This window comes from Rhinoderma darwinii, chromosome 2, assembly GCF_050947455.1.
Source record: "Rhinoderma darwinii isolate aRhiDar2 chromosome 2, aRhiDar2.hap1, whole genome shotgun sequence".
In the NCBI taxonomy this organism is placed as follows: Eukaryota; Metazoa; Chordata; class Amphibia; order Anura; family Rhinodermatidae; genus Rhinoderma; species Rhinoderma darwinii.
In genome coordinates this window covers 293664790-293691532 of record NC_134688.1, presented here as the reverse complement: position 1 = coordinate 293691532, position 26743 = coordinate 293664790, and the positions used below count along the sequence as shown (strand labels likewise).

At 46.2% G+C, this 26743-nt stretch overlaps 1 protein-coding gene across 2 annotated transcripts in view; it reads right to left on the bottom strand.

The window, feature by feature from the left end:
* Window positions 1-17866: 17866 nt before the first annotated feature.
* The window catches only part of TRIM63 (tripartite motif containing 63), a 48115-nt gene continuing 39238 nt past the window's right edge, over window positions 17867-26743 (bottom strand). For both annotated transcript variants that reach the window (XM_075853465.1, XM_075853464.1), the window contains exons 4-9: window positions 24098-24193; window positions 22938-23171; window positions 21936-21958; window positions 19047-19171; window positions 18900-18968; window positions 17867-18634 (exon numbers count right to left, since the gene is read on the bottom strand). In XM_075853465.1, coding sequence (XP_075709580.1) covers window positions 18618-18634; window positions 18900-18968; window positions 19047-19171; window positions 21936-21958; window positions 22938-23171; window positions 24098-24193 — 564 coding nt within the window. In that variant the 3' untranslated portion in view covers window positions 17867-18617. The remainder of the gene's footprint in view (window positions 18635-18899; window positions 18969-19046; window positions 19172-21935; window positions 21959-22937; window positions 23172-24097; window positions 24194-26743) is intronic.

The following is a 26743-nucleotide window of genomic DNA, read 5'->3' as shown; positions in this document are numbered from 1 at the left end:
TTATACTGTATGGGGGGCAGCTATGGGGCATTATACTGTATAAGGGCAGCTATGTGTAAAGGATCTGCCAGGCACAGCTTCAGGGTTAACTTCCTTAGGTAATCAGTCTTCACCTGAGTCTATCTCTCTGAGACTGACTCCAGCTTCCACCATTTAGGCTGGCAGGCTTAGGAGTGGGAGAGCCTATCGCAGCCTGGCCAGACTCAGCTAGCTCCCGCCCTCTGTCTATTTATACCTGCCTTTCCTTTTCCTCCTTGCTTGTGATTCTTTCCGTGTGGTTTCCTGGCCCAGCTACAGCTCCTAACAATTTGATCCTGCTCCATTCTGACCCTGGCTTTCTGACTACTCTTCTGCTCTGCGTTTGGTACCTCGTGCTCTCCTGGTTTGACTTGGCTCGTTCACCACTCTGTTGCTCACAGTGTTGCCGTGGGCAACTGCCCCTTTCCCTTTGCTTTATATTCCCTTGTATGTTTTGTCTCGTGCACTTACTGAGCGTAGGGACCGCCGCCCAGTTGTACCCCGTCGCCTAGGGCGGGTCGTTGCAAGTAGGCAGGGACAGAGTGGCGGGTAGATTAGGGCTCACTTGTCCGTTTCCCTACCCCTATCATTACATAATCACAAGCCCATATACCTAGTCTACCCTGGTCCCTGACACTACTATGGACCCCCTTGAGACCCTGGCTCAGCAAATGCAGGGTCTCTCCCTACAGGTCCAGGCCCTGGCTCAGAAGGTCAACCAGCCTGAGGCTACCTTGGTGGTTCCCCTCACCTCAACTCCTGAACCCCACCTCAAGTTGCCCGACCGGTTCTCAGGGGACCGGAGGGCTTTTCTCTCCTTTCGGGAGAGTTGCAGGCTTTACTTTCGCTTAAAGCCCCACTCCTCAGGTTCTGAGAGCCAGCGAGTGGGTATAATTATGTCCCGGCTCCAGGACGGGCCCCAAGAATGGGCCTTCTCCTTGGCTCCTGACGCCCCTGAACTTTCCTCCGTTGATCTTTTCTTTTCTGCTCTCGGACTCATTTATGACGAGACTGACAAGACTGCCTTTGCCTTGAGTCAGCTGGTGACCTTACGTCAGGGTAAGAGACCTGTTGAGGAGTATTGTTCTGACTTTAGGAAGTGGTGCGTAGCTTCTCGGTGGAATGACCCTGCCTTAAGGTGCCAGTTTAGGTTGGGTCTGTCGAATGCCCTGAAAGACCTGCTAGTTAGCTATCCCTCTTCTGACTCCCTAGACCAGGTTATGGCTTTAGCGGTACGACTTGACCGACGTCTCAGGGAACGACAACGCGAACGTTTATGTGTTTTCTCCTCCGACTCCCCCATGATGCCTCCCGAGGTTCCGTTGCTTCGTTCTTCCCCGGAAGACTCAGAGGTACCTATGCAACACGGGGCCTTCGTGTCCCCCCAACAACGTATAGATTTCCGCAGGAAGAATGGTCTCTGCTTCTACTGTGGGGATGACAAGCATCAAGTGAACAACTGTCCTAAGCGTAAGAATGCAGCCGGAGAACTTCCGCGCCTAAGTGATCATCGGGGAGGTCACTTGGGCGCACAGGTATTTCCCGTAAATATGAAACGTAATAAGATCTTGCTTCCCTTTCAGGTCTCTTTTGGTGGTAGGTCTGCTACCGGCAGCGCCTTCGTGGATTCAGGGTCCTCTGCTAATATCATGTCTGTGGAATTTGCTGTGTCTCTTGCTATGCCTTTGATTGATTTGCCTAAACCTGTCCCGGTAGTGGGTATCGACTCCACTCCTCTTGCTAATGGTTATTTTACACAGCATACCCCTGTTTTTGAACTCCTTGTTGGCTCCATGCATTTGGAGCAGTGCTCTGTACTGTTGATGCAGGGATTATCGTCCGATTTGGTTTTAGGCCTTCCCTGGTTGCAGTTGCATAATCCCACGTTTGACTGGAATACTGGGGAGCTTACCAAATGGGGTAATGAATGTTTGACGTCATGTTTTTCTGTTAATTCTATTTCTCCCCCTGAGGAGGTGAACACGCTACCTGAGTTTGTGCAGGACTTCGCTGATGTTTTCTCTAAGGAGGCCTCCGAAGTGTTACCTCCTCATAGAGAATATGATTGCGCTATCGAATTGGTACCAGGAGCTAAGCTTCCTAAGGGTAGGATATTTAATCTTTCTTGTCCCGAACGTGAAGCCATGAGAGAGTATATCCAGGAATGCCTGGCCAAGGGTTACATTCGCCCCTCTACTTCTCCGGTAGGTGCTGGCTTCTTCTTCGTAGGGAAGAAGGATGGTGGTCTTAGGCCATGCATTGACTACCGTAACCTGAATAAGGTCACTGTAAGGAACCAGTATCCCCTTCCTTTGATTCCTGATCTCTTTAATCAGGTTCAGGGGTCCCAATGGTTCTCTAAGTTTGATCTACGGGGGGCGTATAACCTTATCCGCATCAAAGAGGGGGATGAGTGGAAGACTGCGTTTAACACGCCCGAAGGTCATTTCGAATACCTCGTCATGCCCTTTGGGTTGTGTAATGCGCCGGCGGTCTTCCAGAATTTCATAAATGAGATTTTGAGAGATTACCTGGGGATATTTCTTGTAGTGTACCTTGATGACATACTGGTGTTTTCCAAGGACTGGCCCTCCCACATTGAGCATGTCAGGAAGGTGCTCCAAGTCCTTCGGGAAAACAAACTGTTTGCAAAAACCGAAAAATGTGTGTTTGGGGTACAGGAGATACAATTTTTGGGTCAAATCCTCACTCCTCATGAATTCCGCATGGACCCTGCCAAGGTTCAGGCTGTGGCAGAATGGGTCCAACCTGCCTCCCTGAAGGCATTACAGTGTTTTTTGGGGTTCGCTAATTATTACAGGAGATTCATTGCTAACTTCTCGGTCATCGCTAAGCCTCTTACGGACCTCACTCGCAAAGGTGCTGATCTCCTCCACTGGTCTCCAGAGGCTGTCCAGGCTTTTGAGGTCCTTAAGAAGTGCTTTATCTCGGCCCCGGTGCTGGTTCAGCCCAACCAAATGGAGCCATTTATCGTGGAAGTTGACGCATCCGAGGTGGGAGTGGGGGCTGTCTTGTCCCAGGGTACCAGGTCCCTCACCCATCTCCGCCCCTGTGCCTACTTCTCCAGGAAGTTTGCGCCCACTGAGAGTAACTATGATATTGGCAACCGCGAACTCTTAGCCATTAAATGGGCATTTGAAGAGTGGCGCCACTTCCTGGAGGGGGCTAGGCACCAGGTAACGGTCCTTACCGACAACAAGAATCTGGTTTTCCTAGAATCTGCCCGGAGGCTAAACCCGAGACAAGTTCGATGGGCGCCATTTTTTACCAGATTCAACTTTTTGGTTACCTATAGGGCTGGGTCTAAAAATATTAAGGCCTATGCACTGTCGCGTAGCTTCATGGCCAGCCCTCCTTCGGAGGAAGATCCTGCTTGTATTTTGCCTCCCGGTATAATCATTTCTTCTATTGATTCTGATTTAGTCTCTGAAATTGCAGCTGATCAAGGTTCAGCCCCCGGGAACCTTCCTGAGGACAAGCTGTTTGTTCCCCTGCAATACCGGCTAAGGGTACTTAGGGAAAATCATGACTCCGCACTATCTGGTCATCCAGGCATCCTGGGTACCAAACACCTCATTGCCAGAAACTATTGGTGGCCTGGCTTGCCTAAAGACGTTAAGGCCTACGTCGCCGCTTGTGAGGTTTGTGCTAGGTCCAAGACTCCCAGGTCCCGACCAGCGGGCTTACTACGTTCGTTGCCCATTCCCCACAGACCTTGGACACATATCTCCATGGATTTTATCACCGATTTGCCTCCATCCCAAGGCAAGTCGGTGGTGTGGGTGGTAGTAGACCGCTTCAGTAAGATGTGCCACTTTGTGCCCCTCAAGAAACTACCCAACGCCAAGACGTTAGCTACCTTGTTTGTCAAACACATCCTGCGTCTCCATGGGGTCCTTGTCAATATAGTTTCGGACAGAGGGGTACAATTTGTTTCTTTATTTTGGAGAGCCTTCTGTAAGAATTTGGAGATTGATCTGTCCTTCTCCTCTGCTTTCCATCCTGAAACCAATGGCCAAACTGAGAGGACTAATCAATCTCTAGAACAATATTTAAGGTGTTTTATCTCTGACTGTCAATATGATTGGGTCTCATTCATTCCCCTCGCTGAATTTTCCCTTAATAACTGGGTCAGTAACTCGTCAGGGGTCTCCCCCTTTTTCTGTAATTTTGGGTTTAATCCACGGTTCTCCTCCGTTTCACCTGGTAGTTCCAACAATCCCGAGGTAGAGGTCGTTCATCGGGAACTGTGCACAGTCTGGGCCCAGGTTCAGAAGAACCTAGAGGCGTCCCAGAGCGTACAAAAAACTCAGGCTGATAGAAAACGTTCTGCTAACCCCTTGTTTATGGTCGGGGATCTGGTGTGGTTATCATCTAGGAACTTGCGTCTTAAGGTCCCGTCCAAGAAGTTTGCTCCCCGGTTTATTGGGCCGTATAAGGTCATTGAAGTCCTCAATCCTGTCTCCTTCCGGCTGGAGTTACCCCCATCTTTTCGTATACACGACGTGTTTCATGCCTCCCTCCTTAAACGCTGCTCCCCGTCCTTGGCTCCCTTGAGGAAACCTCCTGTTCCCGTTCTCACCCCTGAGGGGGTGGAATTCGAGGTGGCCAAGATTGTGGACAGCAAGATGGTCCAAGGCTCCCTCCAGTACCTGGTCCATTGGAGAGGATACGGGCCTGAGGAGAGGACTTGGGTACCCGCCCGGGATGTTCACGCTGGGGTATTGGTCAGGAAGTTCCACCTTCGTTTCCCCAGTAAAGCAGTCCCGCTTAGAAAGGGTCCGGTGGCCCCTCATAAAAGGGGGGGTACTGTAAAGGATCTGCCAGGCACAGCTTCAGGGTTAACTTCCTTAGGTAATCAGTCTTCACCTGAGTCTATCTCTCTGAGACTGACTCCAGCTTCCACCACTCAGGCTGGCAGGCTTAGGAGTGGGAGAGCCTATCGCAGCCTGGCCGGACTCAGCTAGCTCCCGCCCTCTGTCTATTTATACCTGCCTTTCCTTTTCCTCCTTGCTTGTGATTCTTTCCGTGTGGTTTACTGGCCCAGCTACAGCTCCTAACAATTTGATCCTGCTCCATTCTGACCCTGGCTTTCTGACTACTCTTCTGCTCTGCGTTTGGTACCTCGTGCTCTCCTGGTTTGACTTGGCTCGTTCACCACTCTGTTGCTCACGGTGTTGTCGTGGGCAACTGCCCCTTTCCCTTTGCTTTATATTCCCTTGTATGTTTTGTCTCGTGCACTTACTGAGCGTAGGGACCGCCGCCCAGTTGTAGCCCGTCGCTTAGGGCGGGTCGTTGTAAGTAGGCAGGGACAGAGTGGCGGGTAGATTAGGGCTCACTTGTCCGTTTCCCTACCCCTATCATTACACTATGGGGGAATTATGCTGTGTGGGACAGCTATGGGGGCATTATGCTGTATGAGGGCAACTATGGGGCATTATGCTGTATGGGGGCAGCTATGGTGCATTATACCGTATGGGGCATCTGTGGGTATTATACTGTTTGGGGGCAGTATGCTGCATGGGGGAATTTGTTAGGGCATTTTAATGCATGGGGGCATCTGTGTGGGCTTTATACTGCATGGGAGCATCTGTGTGGACATTACACTGTATGGAGGCATCTGCGCTGGCTTTATACTGTATGGGTGCATCCATTGGGGCATTATACGGTATGGTGGCAGCTATGGGGGCATTATACTGTATGGTGGCAGCTAGAGGGCATTATTCTGTGTGGGAGCATCTGTGTGGGTATTATACTATATGGGGGCATTATACTGTTTGGGGTATTATGCTGTTTGGGGCATTATACTGTATGGGGCATTATACTGTATGGGGGAATTTGTTTGGGCATTCCGGCTATTGCTATTGCTTCCGGCAAAACTACGGGTCCGGTGCACAACAGAGACAAACTGAAACCATGGGCACCGAATCCGTCACCATTGAAATCAATGGTGATGGAAACATGTCAGTTTGTGTCTGTTTAGGGTCCCGTTCTCACGGAAAGCTCCGACGGAACGTTAGAACGGGAACCCAACGCAGATGTGAACAGAGCCTTAATAGAAAATAATTTGTTTTTGCATCGTTGTGCTCCAAGAGCCATAACGTTTTAATTTTTCTGTCGATGTAACCATATGCAGGCTTGATATGTTTGGGGGATGGGATGTAGTTATGATTGGTATCATTTTGGGGTACATGAGACTTATTAATTAACTTTTATCAAATTTTTTACGGAAGTGGGAGGGAAAAAAAAAGCAATTTTGCAGGTTTTCTTTGCATTTTTACTGATGCCATTTACCATGTGGTTTAAATAACGTGTTAACTTTATTGTTCGGGTCGTTAAGATTAGGGCGATACTATGTATGTGTATTTTTTTTACACATTGACAAAATAATGCCATTTTTTATGGAAAAATGAAGCCCCAAAACACGGATGCTGCCTAGTTCCTAGATGCTTCCGTTGCTTTTTTTTTTGCAGGTCCATACACCAGAATAGGTGAGACCGACCGGAAATCCAGACAAGAATAGGACATGTGCTATAATTCGCGTAACGGACACACAGGTCGCTAAAAATAATAATTTATGTGTGCATCGCCCCATACAGGGGCGTAACTAGGAAACATTGGGTCCCATAGCAAACCTTTGACTGGGCCCACCTCCCCTCGGTGCCACACACAGCTCGCCCTTGTAGATATTGCCCCCCCCCTGTAGACAGCGCTATACAGCCCGCCCGTACACAGTGCTATACAGCCCCCCCCTGTAGACAGTGCTATACTTTCAAGTATCACATAGAGGGACAATTGATGCGGCGCACAGCAGCAATTTTTTTTCATTTAAGCCACGCACCTAATCACACCCAATCCCTGCCCATACACACCCGGTTCAGCCCACACAGTATCATGCTCCCATAGTGCCCCCCACACAGTATAATGCCCCCATAGCTTCCCCCATACAGTATACTGACCCATAGATGCCCCCATACAGTATAATGCCCACACAGATGCCCCCATGCTGTACAATGCCCAAACAAATTCCCCTATACAGCATAATGCCCCATAGCTGCCCCCATGCAGCATATTTCCCCATAGCTGCCCCATACAGTATAATGCCCCCATAGCTGCCCCCACAGTATAATGCCACCCATTGCTGACCACCACAGTGTAATGCTCCCCATAGCTGCCCCACAGTATAATGCTCTACATAGTTGCCCCCACACAGTATAATGCTTCCCATAGCTGCCCCAACAGTATATTGCCCCCCATAGCAGCCCCCACAGTATAATGCCCCATGCAGTATAATGCCCCCATAGTTGCCCCTTACAGTATAATGCTCCCCATAGCTGCACCCCACACAGTATAATGCCCCCTCATAGCTGCCCCATACCTTATAATGCCCCCCATAGCTGCCCCCACAGTATATTGCCCCCCATAGCAGACCTCATAGTATAATGCCCCACGCAGTATAATGCCCCCCATAGCTGCCCCAACAGTATAATGCCACCCATAGCTATCCCCACAGTATAATACCCCACATAGTATAATGCCCCCCATAGCTGCCCCCACAATATAATGCCCCCCATAGCTGCCCCCACAGTATAATGCCCCCCATAGCTGTCCCCACAGTATAATGCCCTTATACAGTGTAATGCTCCTATAGCAGCCACCATATCAGCCCCCCTTCCCTACCCAGTATAATGCCCCATAGTGCCTAATAGAAAAATTCTAACATAATTACTTACCTCCCGTTCCCATGACGGGTGACGGATCCTTCTCCTCCTGTCTGTGCTGTGAGTGACTCGGCGCAGACAGGCAATGACGTCACAACATCGCGCCTGCATGCGCCAAGCCACTCACGGCAGAGTGAATGCAGAGGAAGCGGGACCAGTGCTGTCAGCGCTTTGTGGCTACGGGGGCCCTATGGGCCCCCCAGTCTTAGTGGCCCGGTTGCAATTGCGACTGTTGCGACCCCTAGAGCTACGCCTCTGTGTACAGTAGCCTCTGGCAGAGCAGGGAGATACCTCCCTGCTCTGTAATTGTAATGACGGAGTAGGGAGACAGACAGGTGAGCCCTAATATACCCTAATCTACCCGCCACTCAGTCCCTGCCTACTTGCAACGACCCGTCCTAGGCGACGGGGTACAACTGGGCGACGGTCCCTACGCTCAGTGCACGACAGACAAGGGTACACAGAAGCTAGGGAAACAGAGCAGCTGCCCACGGAGACACCGTGAGCAACGAGAGTAGTGAACGAGCCAAGTCAAACCAGGAGTGCACGAGGTACAAAACGCTGAGCAGGAGAGTGGTCAGTAAGCCAAGGTCAATAACAAGCAGAGGATAAGTAGTTCAAGCAGCAGAGCCAGTAAACAAGCAGAGCAGCATCACAGGCAAAGGAGGAACAGGGAAGGCAGGTATAAATAGACAGTGGGCGGGAGCTAGCTCCGTCTGGCCAGGCTGTGATAGGCTCTCCCACTCCTAAGCCTGCCATCCTGAGTGGTGGAAGATGGAGTCAGTCTCACAGACATAGGAGCAGGTGCAGACTGATTACCCACGGGCGTCGACACAGAAACTGTGTCTGGCAGATCCTTTACAGTACCCCCCGCTTTGAGGGGCCACCGGACCCTTTCTAGGTGGACCTGGTTTATTGGGGAAACGAAGGTGGAACCTCCTGAGCAATACCCCAGCGTGAACATCCCGGGCGGGTACCCAAGTCCTCTCCTCAGGCCCGTATCCTCTCCAATGGACCAGGTACTGGAGGGAGCCTTGGACCATCCTGCTGTCCACAATCTTGGCCACCTCGAATTCTACCCCCTCAGGGGTGAGAACAGGGACCGGAGGTTTCCTCGAGGGAGCCAAGGACGGGGAGCAGCGTTTAAGGAGGGAGGCATGAAACACGTTGTGTACTCCAAAAGACGGGGGCAACTCCAGTCGGAAGGAGACAGGGTTAAGGACTTCAATTACCTTGTACGGCCCTATAAACCGGGGAGCAAACTTCTTGGACGGGACTTTAAGGCGCAAATTTTTTGAAGATAGCCACACCAGATCCCCGACCACAAACAAGGGGTTAGCAGAACGTCTTCTATCTGCCTGAGTCTTTTGTATGCTCTGGGACGCCTCTAGGTTCTTCTGAACCTGGGCCCAGACTGTGCACAGTTCCTGATGAACGACATCTACCTCGGGATTGTTGGAACTACCAGGTGAAACGGAGGAAAACCGTGGATTAAACCCAAAATTACAGAAAAAGGGGGAGACCCCTGACGAGTTGCTGACCCGGTTATTAAGGGAAAATTCGGCGAGGGGAATGAATGAGACCCAATCATGTTGACAGTCAGAGATAAAACACCTTAAATATTGTTCTAGAGAACCGTTTGGCCATTAGTTTCAGGATGGAAAGCCGAGGAGAAGGACAGATCAATCTCCAACTTTTTACAGAAGGCTCTCCAAAACAATGAAACAAATTGTACCCCTCTGTCAGAAACCATATTGACAGGAACCCCATGGCCCTAATCTACCCGCCACTCAGTCCCTGCCTACTTGCAACGACCCGTCCTAGGCGACGGGGTACAACTGGGCGACGGTCCCTACGCTCAGTAAGTGCACGACAGACAAACAGACAAGGGTACACAGAAGCTAGGGAAACGGGGCAGCTGCCCACGGAGACACCGTGAGCAACGAGAGTAGTGAACGAGCCGAGTCAAACCAGGAGTGCACGAGGTACAAAACGCTGAGCAGGAGAGTGGTCAGTAAGCCAAGGTCAATAACAAGCAGAGGATAAGTAGTTCAAGCAGCAGAGCCAGGAAACAAGCAGAGCAGAATCACAGGCAAAGGAGGAACAGGAAAGGCAGGTATAAATAGACAGTGGGCGGGAGCTAGCTTTGTCTTGCCAGGCTGTGATAGTCTCTCCCACTCCTAAGCCTGCCATCCTGAGTGGTGGAAGATGGAGTCAGTCTCACAGACATAGGAGCAGGTGCAGACTGATTACCCACGGGCGTCGACACAGAAACTGTGTCTGACAGATCCTTTAGGCTGGGTTCACACGACCTATTTTCAGATGTAAACGAGGCGTATTATGCCTCGTTTTACGTGTGAAAATAGGGTTCCAATACGTCGGCAAACATCTGCCCATTCATTTGAATGGGTTTGCCGACGTATTGTGCAGACGACCTGTAATTTACGCGTCGTCGTTTGACAGCTGTCAAACGACGACGCGTAAATGGACTGCCTCGGCAAAGAAGTGCAGGACACTTCTTTGCCACGTAATTTGAGCTGTTCTTCATTGAACTCAATGAAGCACAGCTCAAGATTTACGAGCGTCTCAGATGGCTCGCAAAATGCGAGGAGGAGCATTTACGTGTGAAACGAGGAAGCTGTTTTCTCCTGAAAACAGTCTGCCTTTTCACACGTAAATGACAGCTAGCGTGTGCACATACCCTTACAGTGAGGCTGGGTTCACACGACCTATTTTCAGACATAAACGAGGCGTATTATGCCTCGTTTTACGTCTGAAAATAAGGCTACAATACGTCGGCAAACATCTGCCCATTCATTTGAATGGGTTTGCCGACGTACTGTGCAGACGACCTGTAATTTACGCGTCGTCGTTTGACAGCTGTCAAACGACGACGCGTAAATTGACTGCCTCGGCAAAGAAGTGCAGGGCACTTCTTTGCAATGTAATTTGAGCCGTTCTTCATTGAACTCTATGAAGAGCAGCTCAAGATATACGAGCGTCACAGACGCCTCGTATATTACGAGGAGGAGCATTTACGGCTGAAACGACGCAGCTGTTTTCTTCTGAAAACAGGCTGTCATTTCAGCCGTAAATGACAGCTAGCGTGTGAACATATCCTAATAGTGTTCAATAGCATCTGCGTCCACTATTGAATGTGGCTTCGCTACCGCTGTAGCAGCCATAGCGGCTGCTAGCGGAGCCTCCGGGAATGGGGGGGGGCCTGGCGGCATTGGCCCCCTCATGCCGTGGGCTCCGTAGCAGCCGCTATGGCTGCTACAGTGGTAGTTACGTCACTGTCCCCATACTAATAAATGGTTTAGTATGCTATCCGCAAAAAAAATGGATAGGACACTGCAGAAAGCAATGGTTGTGTGCATGGGCCCTTCCTCTGTGTTGTAGGGTATGTTTACATGGCATAGGTTTGAGGCAGAAAAATACAAGGCTGATTTTAAGGGAAAACAGCCTCTGAATTCAGGCGTTCTTTGAGCTGATTTGCAAAGCATTTTGGTGTTTGCAAGCGTATTTTGAAGCATAATTTCAGGCGTATTTTGTGGCGTTTTTTGTAATTGAAAATCAGCTCCAGAAACACCTCAAGATATGACATGCTACTTCTTTTTACGAGGCGTCATTTTATGAGGCGTATTTTGAATTCAGCGTAAATATACGCCTCGTGTATTGAAATAAATGGAAAACTGTTTGTTGGTGTATTTCAAGTGTATTTTAGAGCACAATACAATCCTTTTAGGGTATGTTCACACGGGCTATTTTCAGCTAAAAATGCGGGTCTGAACGTGTCCAAACATTTGTCCATTGATTTCAATGGAAAAAACGGCGTTCCATTCCCACGGGGCGTTTTTTAAGTGGCTGTTTTTAGAAACGGGCGCGTAAAAAATCGCCTCGTAAAAAAAAAGTGCATGTCACTTCTTGAGCCGTTTTTGGAGCCGTTTTTCATTGACTCAATAGAAAAACAGCTCCAAAAATGCTAGTTTGATTAAAAAACGGCTGAAAATCAGGAACTGTTTTCCCTTGAAAACAGCTCCGTATTTTCAGCCTTATTTTGTTAACCGTGTGAACATACCCTTACTCTCCAAAATAAGTCTGAAAATAAGCCGTGTGAACATATCCTCAGTGTGCATTCCTGTATGTAGAGAACATGTGTATGATGTGTAATTCATGTATGTAGTAAGTGGTCACGCCTGTGTGCATATTTGTGCGTGCGTTTATGTACGGCAGCATGAACTGTTACGCCTCATGCACACGACCGCCGAGTCCCGTCAGTGATCCGAGGAAAGACAGAACATGTCCTATCTTTCGTCGGATCCTGGACTCGGATCATTTTTCACGGACCCGATTCATCTGCTAAAGTGAATAGGTCTGTGAAGACTATCGGGTGCCACTCGGATGCCATCCAAAATGGCCCGAGTGGCACAACGGTCGTGTGCATGAGGCATTAGGCTGGGTTTGCACTAGTCAGATACGCTGCACAGGGCCGCCATCAGGAATTTCAGGGCCCCATACAGCAAAATTTACTGGGCCCCCCTTTTACTGCTCGCGGGAAAAAGACACCGACGCCTCCCATTGAAATCAATGGGAGGCATTTTCGGGCCGATTTTGACGAGTTTTGCGACGCGGTTTCCGCGTAAAAAAAACGTAGCAAAATACTCCGTGTGAACATAGCCTTACACGTATAAATTCCCTGCGAGTGGTGCAGCACCCCAGCCTACTGTATAATGACATTCTGCAGCTCTCTGTCTTCCTGCTTCAGTTCCTCATGATTTTCAAGATCTCTGCCTGCTGTCTGTGAATGAGAGCATTAAAACCAGTCCTGGCTTATTACTTTCACAGCTGATGGTCTTGTTACAATGTATCAGTGTAGATAAGAGCCATCTGCCTGGAGTCCAGCACAGGAGAGGGGTTTGTGCTGTTGCTGCGTTTAGCTCACAGATGATTGACTGATACCTTGTAACAAACTTTCTTATATACAACTTTAACGCCATACAGCCCCCACTGTAGAGAACTCCATACAGCCCCCTCTGTAGAGAACTCCATACAGCCCCCACTGTAGAGAACGCCATACAGCCCTCCTTGTAGAGAACGCCATACAGACCCCTTGTAGAGAACGCCATACAGCCCCCTTTGTAGATATCTACAGAGGGGGCTGTATGGCGTTATCTACAGGGGGTCTGTATGGCGTTCTCTACAAGGAGGGCTGTATGGCGTTCTCTACAGTGGGGCTGTATGGCGTTCTCTACAAGGGGGGCTGTATGGCGTTCTCTACAAGGAGGGCTGTATGGCGTTCTCTACAGTGGGGGCTGTATGGCGTTCTCTACAAGGGGGGCTGTATGGAGTTCTCTACAGAGGGGGCTGTATGGAGTTCTCTACAGAGGGGGCTGTATGGAGTTCTCTACAGAGGGGGCTGTATGGCGTTCTCTACAGAGGGGGCTGTATGGCGTTCTCTACAAGGGGGGCTGTATGGCGTTCCCTACAAGGGGGGCTGTATGGAGTTCTCTACAGAGGGGGCTGTATGGAGTTCTCTACAGAGGGGGCTGTATGGCATTCTCTACGGGGGGGTGTATGGCGTTATCTACAGGGGGGCTGTATAGCATTACCCACAGGGGGGGGGGCTGTATAGCGTTACCCACAGGGGGGGCTGTATAGTGTTACCTACAGGGGGTGCTGTATAGCGTTACCTACAGGGGAGCTGTATAGCGTTACCTACAGGGGGGCTGTATGGCGTCATGTCATCTACAGGGGGGACTCTGTATGGCGTTATCTACAGAGGGGGCTGTATTAAACAATTCGGCCAGAGGCTCCATGACCATAGCAAAAATTATCGGGGATAAAGGACACCCCTTACGAGTCCCGTTGGTGATGTTAAAGGTATCAGAAAGAAAGCCTGAGGACAGAACCCTAGCCGATGGTGAGGAGTAAAGAGCCAATATAGCCGATTTAATACCACCACTAAAACCAAATTTATCTAATATTTGTGACAAATAGCCCCAGTGGACCCTGTCAAACGCCTTCTCCGCATCCAAAGCAAGAAGCAGAGAAGGCGTCCGAGAGGCCTCCAGCTTCACTTTGCTGCTATTGTAAACGTTGTCGACGTTGTGCATTGAACATAAGGACTGAAAAATCTGTAGTGGTTTACGCTGTGTGTGGACGTACCCTAAGGCTGTATTCAGACGTTGCAGTTAAGGTGCGGTTAAAACCGTGTAAAAAAAAAAACCACATTTTTAAAATAAATGCGGTTTTTGGATGCCTTTTTTTTAATGCAGTTTTAACCACACCACAACACCAACGTCTGCATATACCTAAACATTTACTCATTCAGAATTCACTTATAGGCCTTGCTCACACAGTGAAGATCTGCTCCAGATTTTGCATCTATTGTGTAAGCCAAAACCAGAATTGGAACCAGGAGAGCAGATCAATAAGACCTTATTTTATATATTCCTTCTGTTTGTTCTGTTTCTGGTTTTGGCCTAAAAAATACATGTAAAATCTGTAGCAAATATGTACTGTGTAAACAGGGCCATAGAATCTGTGAAGTAGAGAGGAGACAGATTCACTGCTTTACTGAGAGATCAGGTTACAGCTGCCCATAGAAGTCTGTGGAGAGGGGAGGGGGGAGAAGCAGGAGACTAGCTGCTAAGTCTCCTATACCCATGGCCCCACGCACTTTGTTTGTCAATAGTTATTGTTGCACCAATAGGTGAAACTACATGAGCCCCTGTTACTACAGTAACAACTACATATACTTAGCCTTGGTACTGATGCCGTTTATTGTCAGGATGCTGCATGCACGGCGCACCTAACATGGTGGTGTCAGGACAAAGTTTTGTGCCTGGAGCTGAAGAGGACCCAACTCAGGAGCGAAGAGGGTAATTATATGGATATACTCTATGATGTATTGCTGGAATGAACACTTAGCGTTGGGCGCCATGATGCCAGGAATATGACACTTCACCGCTGAGCCCTCTGATTGGCTCAGGTGGACCACCAGAGCGTCAGACCTGGATCGCTTGGATAATTCCATAAATGTCTGATAGATACGGGTCTCGCTGGCACCAGATTACAGGTGGGGACTAGTGTAGAGAGGGCTGCGCATTCGTGCAGCTCTCTCCATTCCGTTCAAAAGGAGTTACGAAAATAGTCGAGAATGCCCCCTCTCCACTAGTCCCTGTCTGGAATTGGCAGCTTGCGGCCACCGCTCCAAGTGAAAAGGGGGTCAGGTTCCCTAAATGACTAAGATGGGAATAGTCCTTTAAAAAAAAAAAATTCACATACCTTTGTGTCTCTAATACAGGGGTCTCAAGCACGCGGCCCGCGGGGCTGTCATCTGCGGCCCGCGGGACACAGAGCCGCTCTAGAACAGGCTCTGCTCTGGGACACATATGGACATCTATGTCTGGGGCTTCCCCAGAGCTGGAGTCCCGGGCAGAGCGCTAGTATAGGCTCTGCTCATGGACTCTGGGGAAGCCTCTGACATCGCTGTCTATACATCGACAGTGATGTCTGGGGCTTCCCCAGAGCAGGAGTCCCAGTGATGTCAGGAGCACAGCTGGAATCCCAGGAAGAGCCTACTAGCGCTCTGCCCGGGACTCCAGCTCTGGGCAAGCCCCTGACATCACTGTCCATATATGGACATTGATGTCAGTGGCTGCCCCAGAGTTCCGGCACAGAGCCTATACTAGTGCTCTGCTCCGGGACACCGGGGGTTGCCCCTGATATCACATTCCGGTCAAGGAGGATCCCCTGACATCACTGTGTATGGACAGTGACGTCAGGGGCTCCAACAGCAGAGGAATCCCCAGCCCAAGCGTCGGCAATGCTCTGGCTGGGGATTCCACTCCTAGAGGGAGCCCCAATGGAGCTATCTACTTGGGGTGTGTGTGGCATTATCTGCAAAGGGCACTGTGGCAGCATCTGCAGAGGGCATTGCGGCAGCATCTGCGGAGGGCAATGCGGCAGGATCTGCGGAGGGCAATGCGGCAGCATCTGCGGAGGGCAATGCGGCAGCATCTGCGGAGGGCAATGCGGCAGCATCTGCGGAGGGCAATGCGGCAGCATCTGCGGAGGGCAATGCGGCAGCATCTGCGGAGGGCAATGCGGCAGCATCTGCGGAGGGCAATGCGGCAGCATCTGCGGAGGGCACTGCGGCAGCATCTGCGGAGGGCACTGCGGCAGCATCTGCGGAGTGCACTGCGGCAGCATCTGCGGAGGGAACTGCGGCAGCATCTGCGGAGGGCACTGCGGCAGCATCTGCGGAGGGCACTGCGGCAGCATCTGCGGAGGGCACTGCGGCAGCATCTGCCGAGGGCACTGCGGCAGCATCTACCGAGGGCACTGCGGCAGAATCTACCGAGGGCACTGCGGCAGAATCTACCGAGGGCACTGCGGCAGCATCTACAGAGGGCACTGCGGCAGCATCTACAGAGGGCACTGCGGCAGCATCTACAGAGGGCACGGTGGCAGCATCTACAGAGGGCACGGTGGCATTATATACAAGTGGGTGTGTGGCATTCTGTACAGAGGGCACTGTGGCATTATCTACAGAGGGCACTGTGGCATTATCTACAGAGGACTCTGGCCCTATTTACAGAGGACTCTGTGGCACTATCTAAAAAGGGGCTGCCCAATCTTGACATGTGTGTCTGCCAAACGCTGCCAACTGAGCTGCCGGACTGCATTTAGCGACGCAAACTGGAAAACTGGGTTGTTGAAATAAGCACGTGGAGAATTCCCTCAAATTTTAAACCTAGCGGTATTATTATAGTAATGTATTATTATTATTATTATTATTATAGTAATATAGTTTTATAGTAGTTCAAATAACTAATTGATTAACAATAATTTTGTATTGTATCAAATTTGAAAGTAATGCGGCCCGTCAACTTCCCATTTTTTCTATATGTGGCCCACTTACCCGGCTGAGTTTGAGACCCCTGCTCTAATACCTGGTGTTATTCCCTTTGGCAGCAACAGGCGTTTTATTATAACTTTCTACCAGTTTCTTACATCAATTGGGAGAGTTTTTTCCCTACTCCTTCAAAGGTAATCTTTAAAGCTGTACAATATTTGATGGTTTCTTGCATGCGCAGTCCATTTTAAATTACCCTATAGCATCTCAATGGCGTTTAAATCCAGGCTTTGACCCTCCATTTCTTTCTTTTTTTAGTAATTTTTTGGTGGATTGCTGACATGTTTACGGTCATTATCATGTTGCAAGCTCTACTTTGAGCTGAGCTTTAAGCGTCTGTAGTCCCACATTATCCTCAATTATCATTTGGTACAGGGATGAATTTCTAGTGGTCTTTACGATGGTAAGCGTCCAGAACCTGAAGCAGCAAAGAAGCCCAAAACCATAAAATGTCCACCACCATGCTTTACGTATCAAGTTCTTCTAGTGAAATGTCGCCTATTGGTACTGTGGCCAAATAAGTCCATCTTTGCCTTGTCTGTAGAACATTGTTCCAGATGCCCTGGTGTTTCACTAGTTGTTCCTGGGCAGACTTTAGTCCTGCCCTGATGTACTTTTTAGACTTCAAAACAGCATAACCCTCATATAGATGATAGATCTAATTTGTGCAGGGGAAACAGTCAAGCATGCTCAACCAGCTGTTTCCTTGTCTCCCACAAAATGGGATGGAGAGTTACCTCGCATGTTTCAGAACTGTGACTGGGCACCTCCTTTATTGGAATTGGTGGGCTTCCTAGCACTTGAACCCCACACTAATCAGACTATTATAAAATATCAATATGCCTGCAGATATTCAAATCCACAGCAGGCTTATTCTGTTCTGTATTTTCACTGCGGATGCCACTCTTTTCAATGTAGAAAGGGCAAAATCCACACGTAACAACTGCGGGTTTTGCTGCGGAAATTCTACAACAAATCCACTATTTGTGTGGGTACACTGAGTTATAAAAGCACATGTTGCAGTAAATTTTTCAGGTGTATACCCTACCCTAGTTATCTAAATGGGGTTGTTTCTGTAGTAAGCACAAAATCACATTGGTCTTTTCTTAGTGAATAATCTGAAGCATGCTATAAAATTCTTTTTTTTTTTTTAGAAATCTTTACTATTTTTGTAGAGAATAAATGATTGTAAAAACATTGAATTTTATTTAATCTAGTTGTCAAAAACAACAAAAACAGCAACACGCCTCTCCTCAAATAGTTCAATATAGATGGTCAAGTGCCAAGCAGCAAAATGTCCTGGTTCAGCAGACCACAGATACACAATATGGAATAAGTTGCAGCACTTCTGTTCAAGAAAACGTAATCCTTTATTCACGTTTCGTCCCTATCCTGAGTATTGAAGCTTGAAAAAGACCCAGGACAGTGTCGAAACATTGCTGTTTGTATTCATGTGAATAAAGGGATATGTTTTCTTCAACTGAAGTGCTGCGACTCATTCCATATTGTTTAATCCATTCATGTTATTATAAAGGCTGGTGACCGACATATAGCATGGCATTACACTCCACATCTCAGGAATGTATCACAACAAGAGAAATTTTTTATTCAAGTTTAACAGTCACTACATTTAAAACGCACTTGTAAGAATTTATTGTGTGACCCAAATCCCATAGCAGGATTCCTGACCGTGTGCAGATCAACCCACATGCAGAGTCACAGCACCCAACATCCTTAAAAATGACAGCAGAACAATTATATACACCCTGATCAGCTGACCAACAAGAAGGTCCTCTGATGACTAGCAGCAGTCCTGAGATATGTAGCCCGCAGGATCACCATCCTCCTCACTCGTGATTTCCTATTTTCATCATGAAGATTGTGCCATGCTCTTTACGTCGTCCTCTTGATGATTTTTATTACATGCTTTGGAATTATTGCTGCCCTGTAACTAGACGGTAGAATAGAAAGAATTTTACAAATGTTTGAATCACAAAATCTACTCCCAGCATAAAGTTTGTAGGATCAGTAAAAACAAACTACTGTTAATTCTACTATTATTTTGAAGCATTAATAATAAATTTAGTCCATGAAGTTTTTTTTATAGGTTTACTAGAAATATACATACAATATGTTTAGAACCAAATAGGACACCGCTCAATTGTTGCATTCTATTCTGCATTATACTAATGTCTATTACTCGTTCAATTTGTTACCTTCAGGTTTCCCTTCTTCTGGCTCCTCATATTCCTCTATATCCTCCTCTTCCTCCTCATATTCACAGCCTGCATGAGATATATGAATGAACCAGTAAGAACCACGCAACAGTATACGCACCACCCTACCTCTTGTGCTATACTTACATGTACTAAAATCGAGGCTTCTCAAACATTCGATAACATGCTCAATGTCCAAAGTAAATTGGTCCATAGTCTCAAAACCAGGTTCTGTCTTCTCAAGCTGGGAACCTTTAGAGGCTTCCATGATTCTACAAGAGGAAAGATGAATGATCAGTATTATGTTTGTCTAGCTGCAACATACGTTACTTATAGAATTTAGATTCAACTAGTTCAATAATAAATGTTATTATGCAATCTCAAGGTGCAAGATAATACAATGTACACCAAAATTAACTTAAAGTGACTGTCCAGTAGTGAGCATAAACATGATATATAAGTCAGTACCTACAGGTGATGCTTACCCACTATTTTTACCTCAGGTCTTGCTGCTTTTTAACGCCAGTCCATTAGGACAGAGCTGTGATCTATAACTATGGCTTAGCTACAGTGCCTACAGGGAGTCTGAGGTAGTCTGAAATCCACCTCCTGTCTTATCATTGATTGGTTAATTCTGGTGCTCTTTCCCTCCCCATTGCAGCTCTGCCTCTTCAGATTGGCTGCTGTGTATAAACAACAAGTTTATGAGGTCCCATTCACACGTTTCAGATTTCACATGGAATATGTGTTGAATTTGCCTCCCATTTATTTAAATCAAACTGCAAATTTGCAGCAGAAATCCGACATGTCTGAACACAGCCTGACAGTCTTACAAAGAAGTCAGTGTTTGGAGAGCTGCATTCTTGTACTCCAAGAGCAGCGTGATTCTAAAATACTTATGATTTTCATGCGTTTTTCGAGGTTGCACTAAAAAATGAAACGTCTAAATACACCCTAAACCCCCAGTGAGAAAAAAGATGACCAGCAGGTAATTGTCTCGTAAAATGAACCCTAGTAAGGGGGAGCTTGGAGGGTCGCTTTAAAGAGACTCTGTCACCACATTATAAGTGCCCTATCTCCTACATAAGGAGATGGGCGCTGTAATGTAGGTGACAGTAATGCTTTTTATTTAGAAAAACAATCTATTTTAAACCACTTTATTTGTGATTTTTAGCTTTATGCTAATTAATTTCTTAATGCCCAAGTGGGCGTGTTTTACTTTAGACCAAGTGGGCGTTGTACAGAGGAGTGCATGACGCTGACCAATCAGCGTCATACACTTCTCTCCATTCATTTACACTGCACTAGCGATATAGTTATATCGCTATGTGCAGCCACATACACAAAGACTAACATTACTGCAGTGTCCTGATAATGAATATACATTACCTCCAGCCAGGATGTGATGTTTATTCAGAATCCTGACACGTCTGAATCTTTTCTGTGAGATTCCAGCAAGGCAAACGTAATCTCGTTTAAAATGACAGGTTACACCGTAATCTCGCGAGATTTCACCGTGCAGTACAAATAACATGTTAACGTGTTTAACACTTTTGCACAATAAAATATTAATCCTACATTCTGTTTTCCATGATGCCTACGTTTATTTTCAACATAGATTTTTATCCAATCTTTTGCATAGTCTATCCCAGTTCTGCACCACTTATTGTCCAGTTATCCATTCCAGCCTTGGCTTGTCTAATAATGCTCACTGATAAGGTAAGTTCAGATTTTGTTGCAGAAATTTCTGCAACTGAATTGTACTGAATTTCAACTGACTGGAACTTGCAAAAATCCATGTGCTTGCTGCAGAAATAAACCCACTCAGATGAATTTTCAGTCACAGAAACAATATCTGCCGCATGTGAATTCACTCATAGGATGAACCTGCGGACTGCAATCTATCGGTGGCCCACAGCCAAGCCAGTTCAAGGTGAAGACTTGCCACCTGTGAAGACTCCACGCCTTCTGACAGCCGGTGTCCTGCCAGTAACACCCTTTACATGACAGAGCAATAGAAGTTCAACCTCAGCTGTTGGGTAGTTATTTGCTAATAGTGTCATACGTATTTACTATTAAAGACTATTGTAAAAATGAAATCACTAGAAGATACACAAATAAGACAAGAAGTGTCAGCACTCATCTATAAGTTCACACTTCCACTCATAACATAAACCACAACTTAATGTTGTTCAAGCATAGTGTCTGTTATTTTAACTTAAAATATAGCGCTGCATGCAGAGCTGTTCTTTCCATTAAATTTGACGTGAATCTGCAGCTGATGCAGATGTGAACAGAGAGTAAGAAGTCTCCCTGAATCCTACAGCGTCTGCTGTAGGGACCGGAGGTCAGTATCTCAATGCAAGTCTATGAGAGCCTCGATGTGAGTCTAATAGACTTCAATTGAGAGGCTAAATATCAGTCACTACAGCAGACACTGTACAATTCAGGGAGTCAGAGTGGGGATCATGTGATCAAACAGCGGCCCAGAATGAAGCGGCTAACAGTAAAATAAAGTGTCCATTAAGCAATACACTTCACTACCTTCCACTTTATCACGTTTTCAAACTGGGGGAGGGGAAATAATATCTCGCCGGAGTGCTTCTTTAAGCCGGTAAATAAAAAAACTGCAATGTATAATTGGTATCTCAATCATGTTTAAAGGGGTTGTCCACCTTCTGACAACTGATGACCTATCCATCAGATAGGTCATCAGTATAGCATCGGTGTATATATGATCACCTGGCCTGCAGGCACCAGATGTTATGTCATATAATGCTATGTACGGAGCCGGAAGCAGTTGGCTCCATAAACAGCATAGCGGCCGTGCTGCAGTACTGCGGGTCCGCTCCTATTCACTTGAATAGGAGCAGAGCTGCAGCTCGGCAGCTATTCCGTGACCGGTGGATAGGTCATCAGTTGTCAGAAGGTGGAAAACCCTTTTAAGGTTTTCATGAATACATATATATTAATATATTCAGAAATATTAGTAAGATCATGGGATTGTTGTGTATGAAATTTAGAAATGACACTCACCTTTTTATAAGCTGCTTGGATTTCTGTAAAAAAACCAAAACATTAGGATAAGTTTAGAATTCGAGCTAAAGGAACTGACTTGCTGTACATTAACTACTTGCTGACACAGGACGAGAATGCTCGTCCTGTGCGGATTAGGACGAGTATTCTCGTCCTGTGTGACAGCTGTGTCCGCGCGAGATCAGGATTGGGGCAACGGCTGTAATACACAGCCGCGGCCTCGCTTTAATTTCGGAGAGAAGAAAAACCTCTTCTCTCCGCCTTTAACCCCTTGAATGCCGCAATCAAAGCAGATTGTGGCATTCAAAGTAAATAAGAGGAGGGGGACTGCCCTTTGATCGCATCACAGAAATCCCTGTGACGCGATCAAAGCCCATAACTTGTATGGCCAGACAGCCTAGGGTCCATTGAAGGACCCCAGGGCTGTCTGACCATATTTCCTGTTAGGCCATACTGAGGTATGCCCTAACAACTGCCTGTGTAGAATCAGTACACAAGCTAATCTACTGGGATATTGATTTATGCCAGTACATTACAGTTAAAAAATCAAAATGAAAAATCATACTATGGGATTAAAGAAAAAAAGTTAAATAAATGTAAAAAAATAAAATAATGTTAAATAAAAAAAATACACAAAAATACAAATAGTTTACAATAAATATTTTAAAAAATAAGTCCCAAAAGCATGAAATAATATAGACATATTTGGTATCGCCACGAACGTAACAACCTGTGTACAACTCGTCCCGCAAAAAACAAAGTCTCCTACAACTACGACGTGAAATAAAAACTTATGAGCGTCGGGATGCAAAGAGGGAAATATAAAAAAAATTGTTCTGTCCTCAAGGCCAAAATTGGCCGTGTCCTTAAGGGGTTAATATAACAGTGACCTTTTGTTTTAGTGATTTTGATGGTACCTTGGTCCAAACCTTTCTAGTCTGTTAGGTTCTAGTACTTTTATCACCATCATATCAGATGACCACATGGTCTGTAATGACTTACCAGAAGAAAAGTAGCATGACCGGTCTGTTCCACTGATTGAAAAGCACTTTGCAATAGGTCAGAAGAGGATTGAAGTTGTTCCTGGTATTTAACAATGAGGGAACGTGCAAAATTTAGCTTTTCTATCTCTGCTTGAGATATCCTCTCCACAAGATCTCCCCTTTTCTCCTCAATCACACTGTTCAGTTCCACAAATAATTCATTGATGGCCTCCCTCTTCCTTTGACTGCTCTCCTGTATATTAGTTGAAGAAAAATGTTTTAGATCCGGAAAGTTCAAACTAGTTCTACGCTGAGCAGATCTTCTGTCCAGCCTAGGAAAACTCCTTTACCCCCATTGCCATGTGGAAAATTACAAATGCTACAACCATCAAGTTCTTAGTTTTGCTTTTAATGCCCATCACAAGGGACTATACGATATATATATATATATATATATATATATATATATATATATATTTTTTTTTTTTTTTTTTGAAGCTTAGGGTAGGTTGGCACTGCCCTTTGGATGGAATATACGTTGGGAAAATCTCCCGACACATACATGTAACATGCCTATAGACAATCATTACTGATTCGTATGCCCAAAGAGTGTCTTTTTAGCATATGTTTGGCTGGCATACTTTGGCATACTATTGCTTCAACTATATTAAAAACATAGCCGACTGTTTACAGCTGTATGCAGTAAGGAACATATATATATATATATATATATATATATACACATATATATATATATATATATATATTTATTTATATTTTTTTTTTTCAATGGCAGAAGGGAATCTAGCCCTATTTACAAATCTATCATGTACGCCTGTCTGTAACTGCAGTGTAATATAGCAGGCACTACTGTATATTCCCTAGCATGGCGCACACCTTGTTCACACTGGAAACCCACACCCCTTGCTACTGACACATACGACAACTGACATTTGTGGTTGTGAAATTGTCAGGCAGGCCATCATAAATGGGGAAATTCTTCTTAATGTAAGTATGCTAGAAAACTGGCGTAATTCCCTCATAAATCTGCTGTATAGATGGAATATCTTGGAAGCTTATAAAAGAGGATTATCATTGGGTTTTGTTTTTTTCTCTAGTATATGCTTGTGTGTCCATTTTTTCTATTAATAATCCATGCAAATATTTTGTTGTTTCTACCTTTATTGTTTTAGAGGACTCCTCCAGTTGGCTAATTATAGTCTGAATTCTGTCGTTACCAGCGACCAGCATGGATATACAGCCATTGAGCTCTGTCTGTAAACCAAAAAAAGTAAGACCGAAGTTAATTTACATGCGAGAGAGTCATCATATATGTGTGCTAAAAAGAAAAGGGCAATGGTGAGAAAACTAATAGCCACAATTCTTGCACTGCTGCCCAGTTGAAATGGGGTAAGGGCCCATCCTGGCCTCAGGGGGTTTTAAACAAGTATCCTGCTTGTCTTACCCCTTCCTGCTCACAATCTACAGGTCTTTCATAGATTACATAAACACTGTATTGTCCCAGTCAGCCAAACACAAAGACTCTATGATTGACTGTGCTCCTCTGCGATTGGCTGATGATGTAGTATTTGTGTGTCTGAGTTGTCACAGATGGAGGAGCAACAAGAAGGAGTCTTGCAGCCATTAGTACAGGGAGTAAACCTTTCACTTTACTTCCCTAGGCCACCAGGGTTGTTACTTATCAGTGCAGGGAAAATTAAGACTATCGGACAAAAATATTTATTTACAGACATTTATTTTACATTTGAGATGATGTAACTGATTGTGTTCTTAGTTGTCTGTTTCGGCCCCTGCAGTCAAAGACTTTCCAAAGATTTTTTTTAATGTTCCACAGAGCACCATAGCCATTTGAATTTTGGAATCAGCAAAGGGTCTGATCATGGACCCTTATGACATGGCAGAATATTTCCCTTTCATTTTTGTCCAGTAAACCAAGCCTCAATGGCTTTTTTGCTATTTTTTTTCTTGTTTTATGTGTTCATTCGGGATGTTTTCATGTGCCTGAATATTTATGCAAACAATTCTTTCAAAAGCATGGCAGACTGAACTGACCAATCAGTAGCTACCTTTTTTTTACACAAATATAGGGGGGAAAAATATCATGCACATAGGCTCCATGCACACGACCGTATTTATTATCAGTAATTATGGACCCACTCATTTCTATTGGTCACAGACACCTTTCAGTATTTTTACTGATGGGTGTCCATGCTGAAAAAATTATAGAACCTGCCCTATTCTTGTCAGTAATTACAGCAAGGACTCCTATGTGCATCCGTATACGTCCGTATTTACTGAAGCGTGGCTATGCAACATGCTGATGACATCATTTGCATCCTCCCTCTTTTTTTTGGGATCCGTATATACGGACAGTATTTCGGGATAGAGGAAAATAATACAGTCATGTGCATGGGGTCATAAGCAATGTAGAGAATGATCTATCATGATTGTCTGATAATGGTATACTGTGCACTTGTCATTTTTATCAAAATCAAAGATCCAAAATGATCAATTACCTTTTCAGCAGACATTAGTCAGGTGTCAACCACTGTGAATGATCGTTTGTGTAATCATTTCAGGTGACTTTAAGATAATGTGTAGGCCCCATGCACACGAATGTAAAAACGCCCGTAATCACGGGCCGTAATTACGGCCCGTAATTACGGGCCCATAGGCTTCTATTGGCCACGAGTACCTCCCCGTATGCTTACGGGAAGGTGCCTTGGCCGTTGAAAAATATAGAACATGTCCTATTTTAGGCCGTAATTACGGCACGGGCAGGCCCATAGAAGTCTATGGGGCTCCCGTAATTACGGGTGACTACGTGTGTGCACCCGTAATTACGGGAGCGTTGCTAGGCGACGTCAGTGGATAGTCACTGTCCAGGGTGCTGAAAGAGTTAAACGATCGGCAGTAACTGTTTCAGCACCCTGGACAGTGAATACCGATCACAATATAAATAAACGTGTAAAAAAAATATAGAAGTTCATACTTACCCAGAATTCCCTGCTTCTTCCTCCAGTCTAGCCTCCTGGGATGACGTTTCAGCCCATGTGACCGCTGCAGCCAATCACAGGCCAATCACAGGCTGCAGCGGTCACATGGACTGCCGCGTCATCCAGGGAGATCAGGCTGGATGTCGAAAGAGGGACGCGTCACCAAGACAACGGCCGGGTAAGTATGAATTTCTTTTACTTTTACCTCGGAAAGGGCTGCCCCTTCTCTCTATCCTGCACTGATAGAGAAAAGGGGCTGCCGATTAGTGCAGTGCAATTTTGCAGAGAAAACGTGCCCATAAATACGGGTGGAATACTGGTGACACAGGACCCGTATTTACGGGCACGGGTCCATAAATACTGGTGCAATACGGGTCGCATACGTGTGACCAAGGACCCGTATTTACGCCAGTATTTATGGGTGGGAAAAAATATGTTCATGTGCATGAGGCCTAAGGGCAACTTTGGAGTGTGTTGCAATCTTTTTCCCATGTTGCCCCATGTTTGTTTACAACAAAGTTAAACGGAACAACACTAGTGGAGGGTAGGAAGAGATAGTTTAATGAGTGTTTCAAAAGTTCATGTGTTTAAGAAGAAGACAAAAAACAGCTCAGTACTGATGTATAAAACAAATCTAAAGGCACATTTACACAAGCCAACGATCAGGTGAACGAGCGTACCCACGAATGCTCATTCCTGATCTATGCCCTGTGAAAACAGTACAATGAACAACTGACCAACGAACAAATGTTCAATCGTCAGCTGATCGCCTCTTTTAAGGGGCTAAAAAAATTGTTGCTCGTCAGCC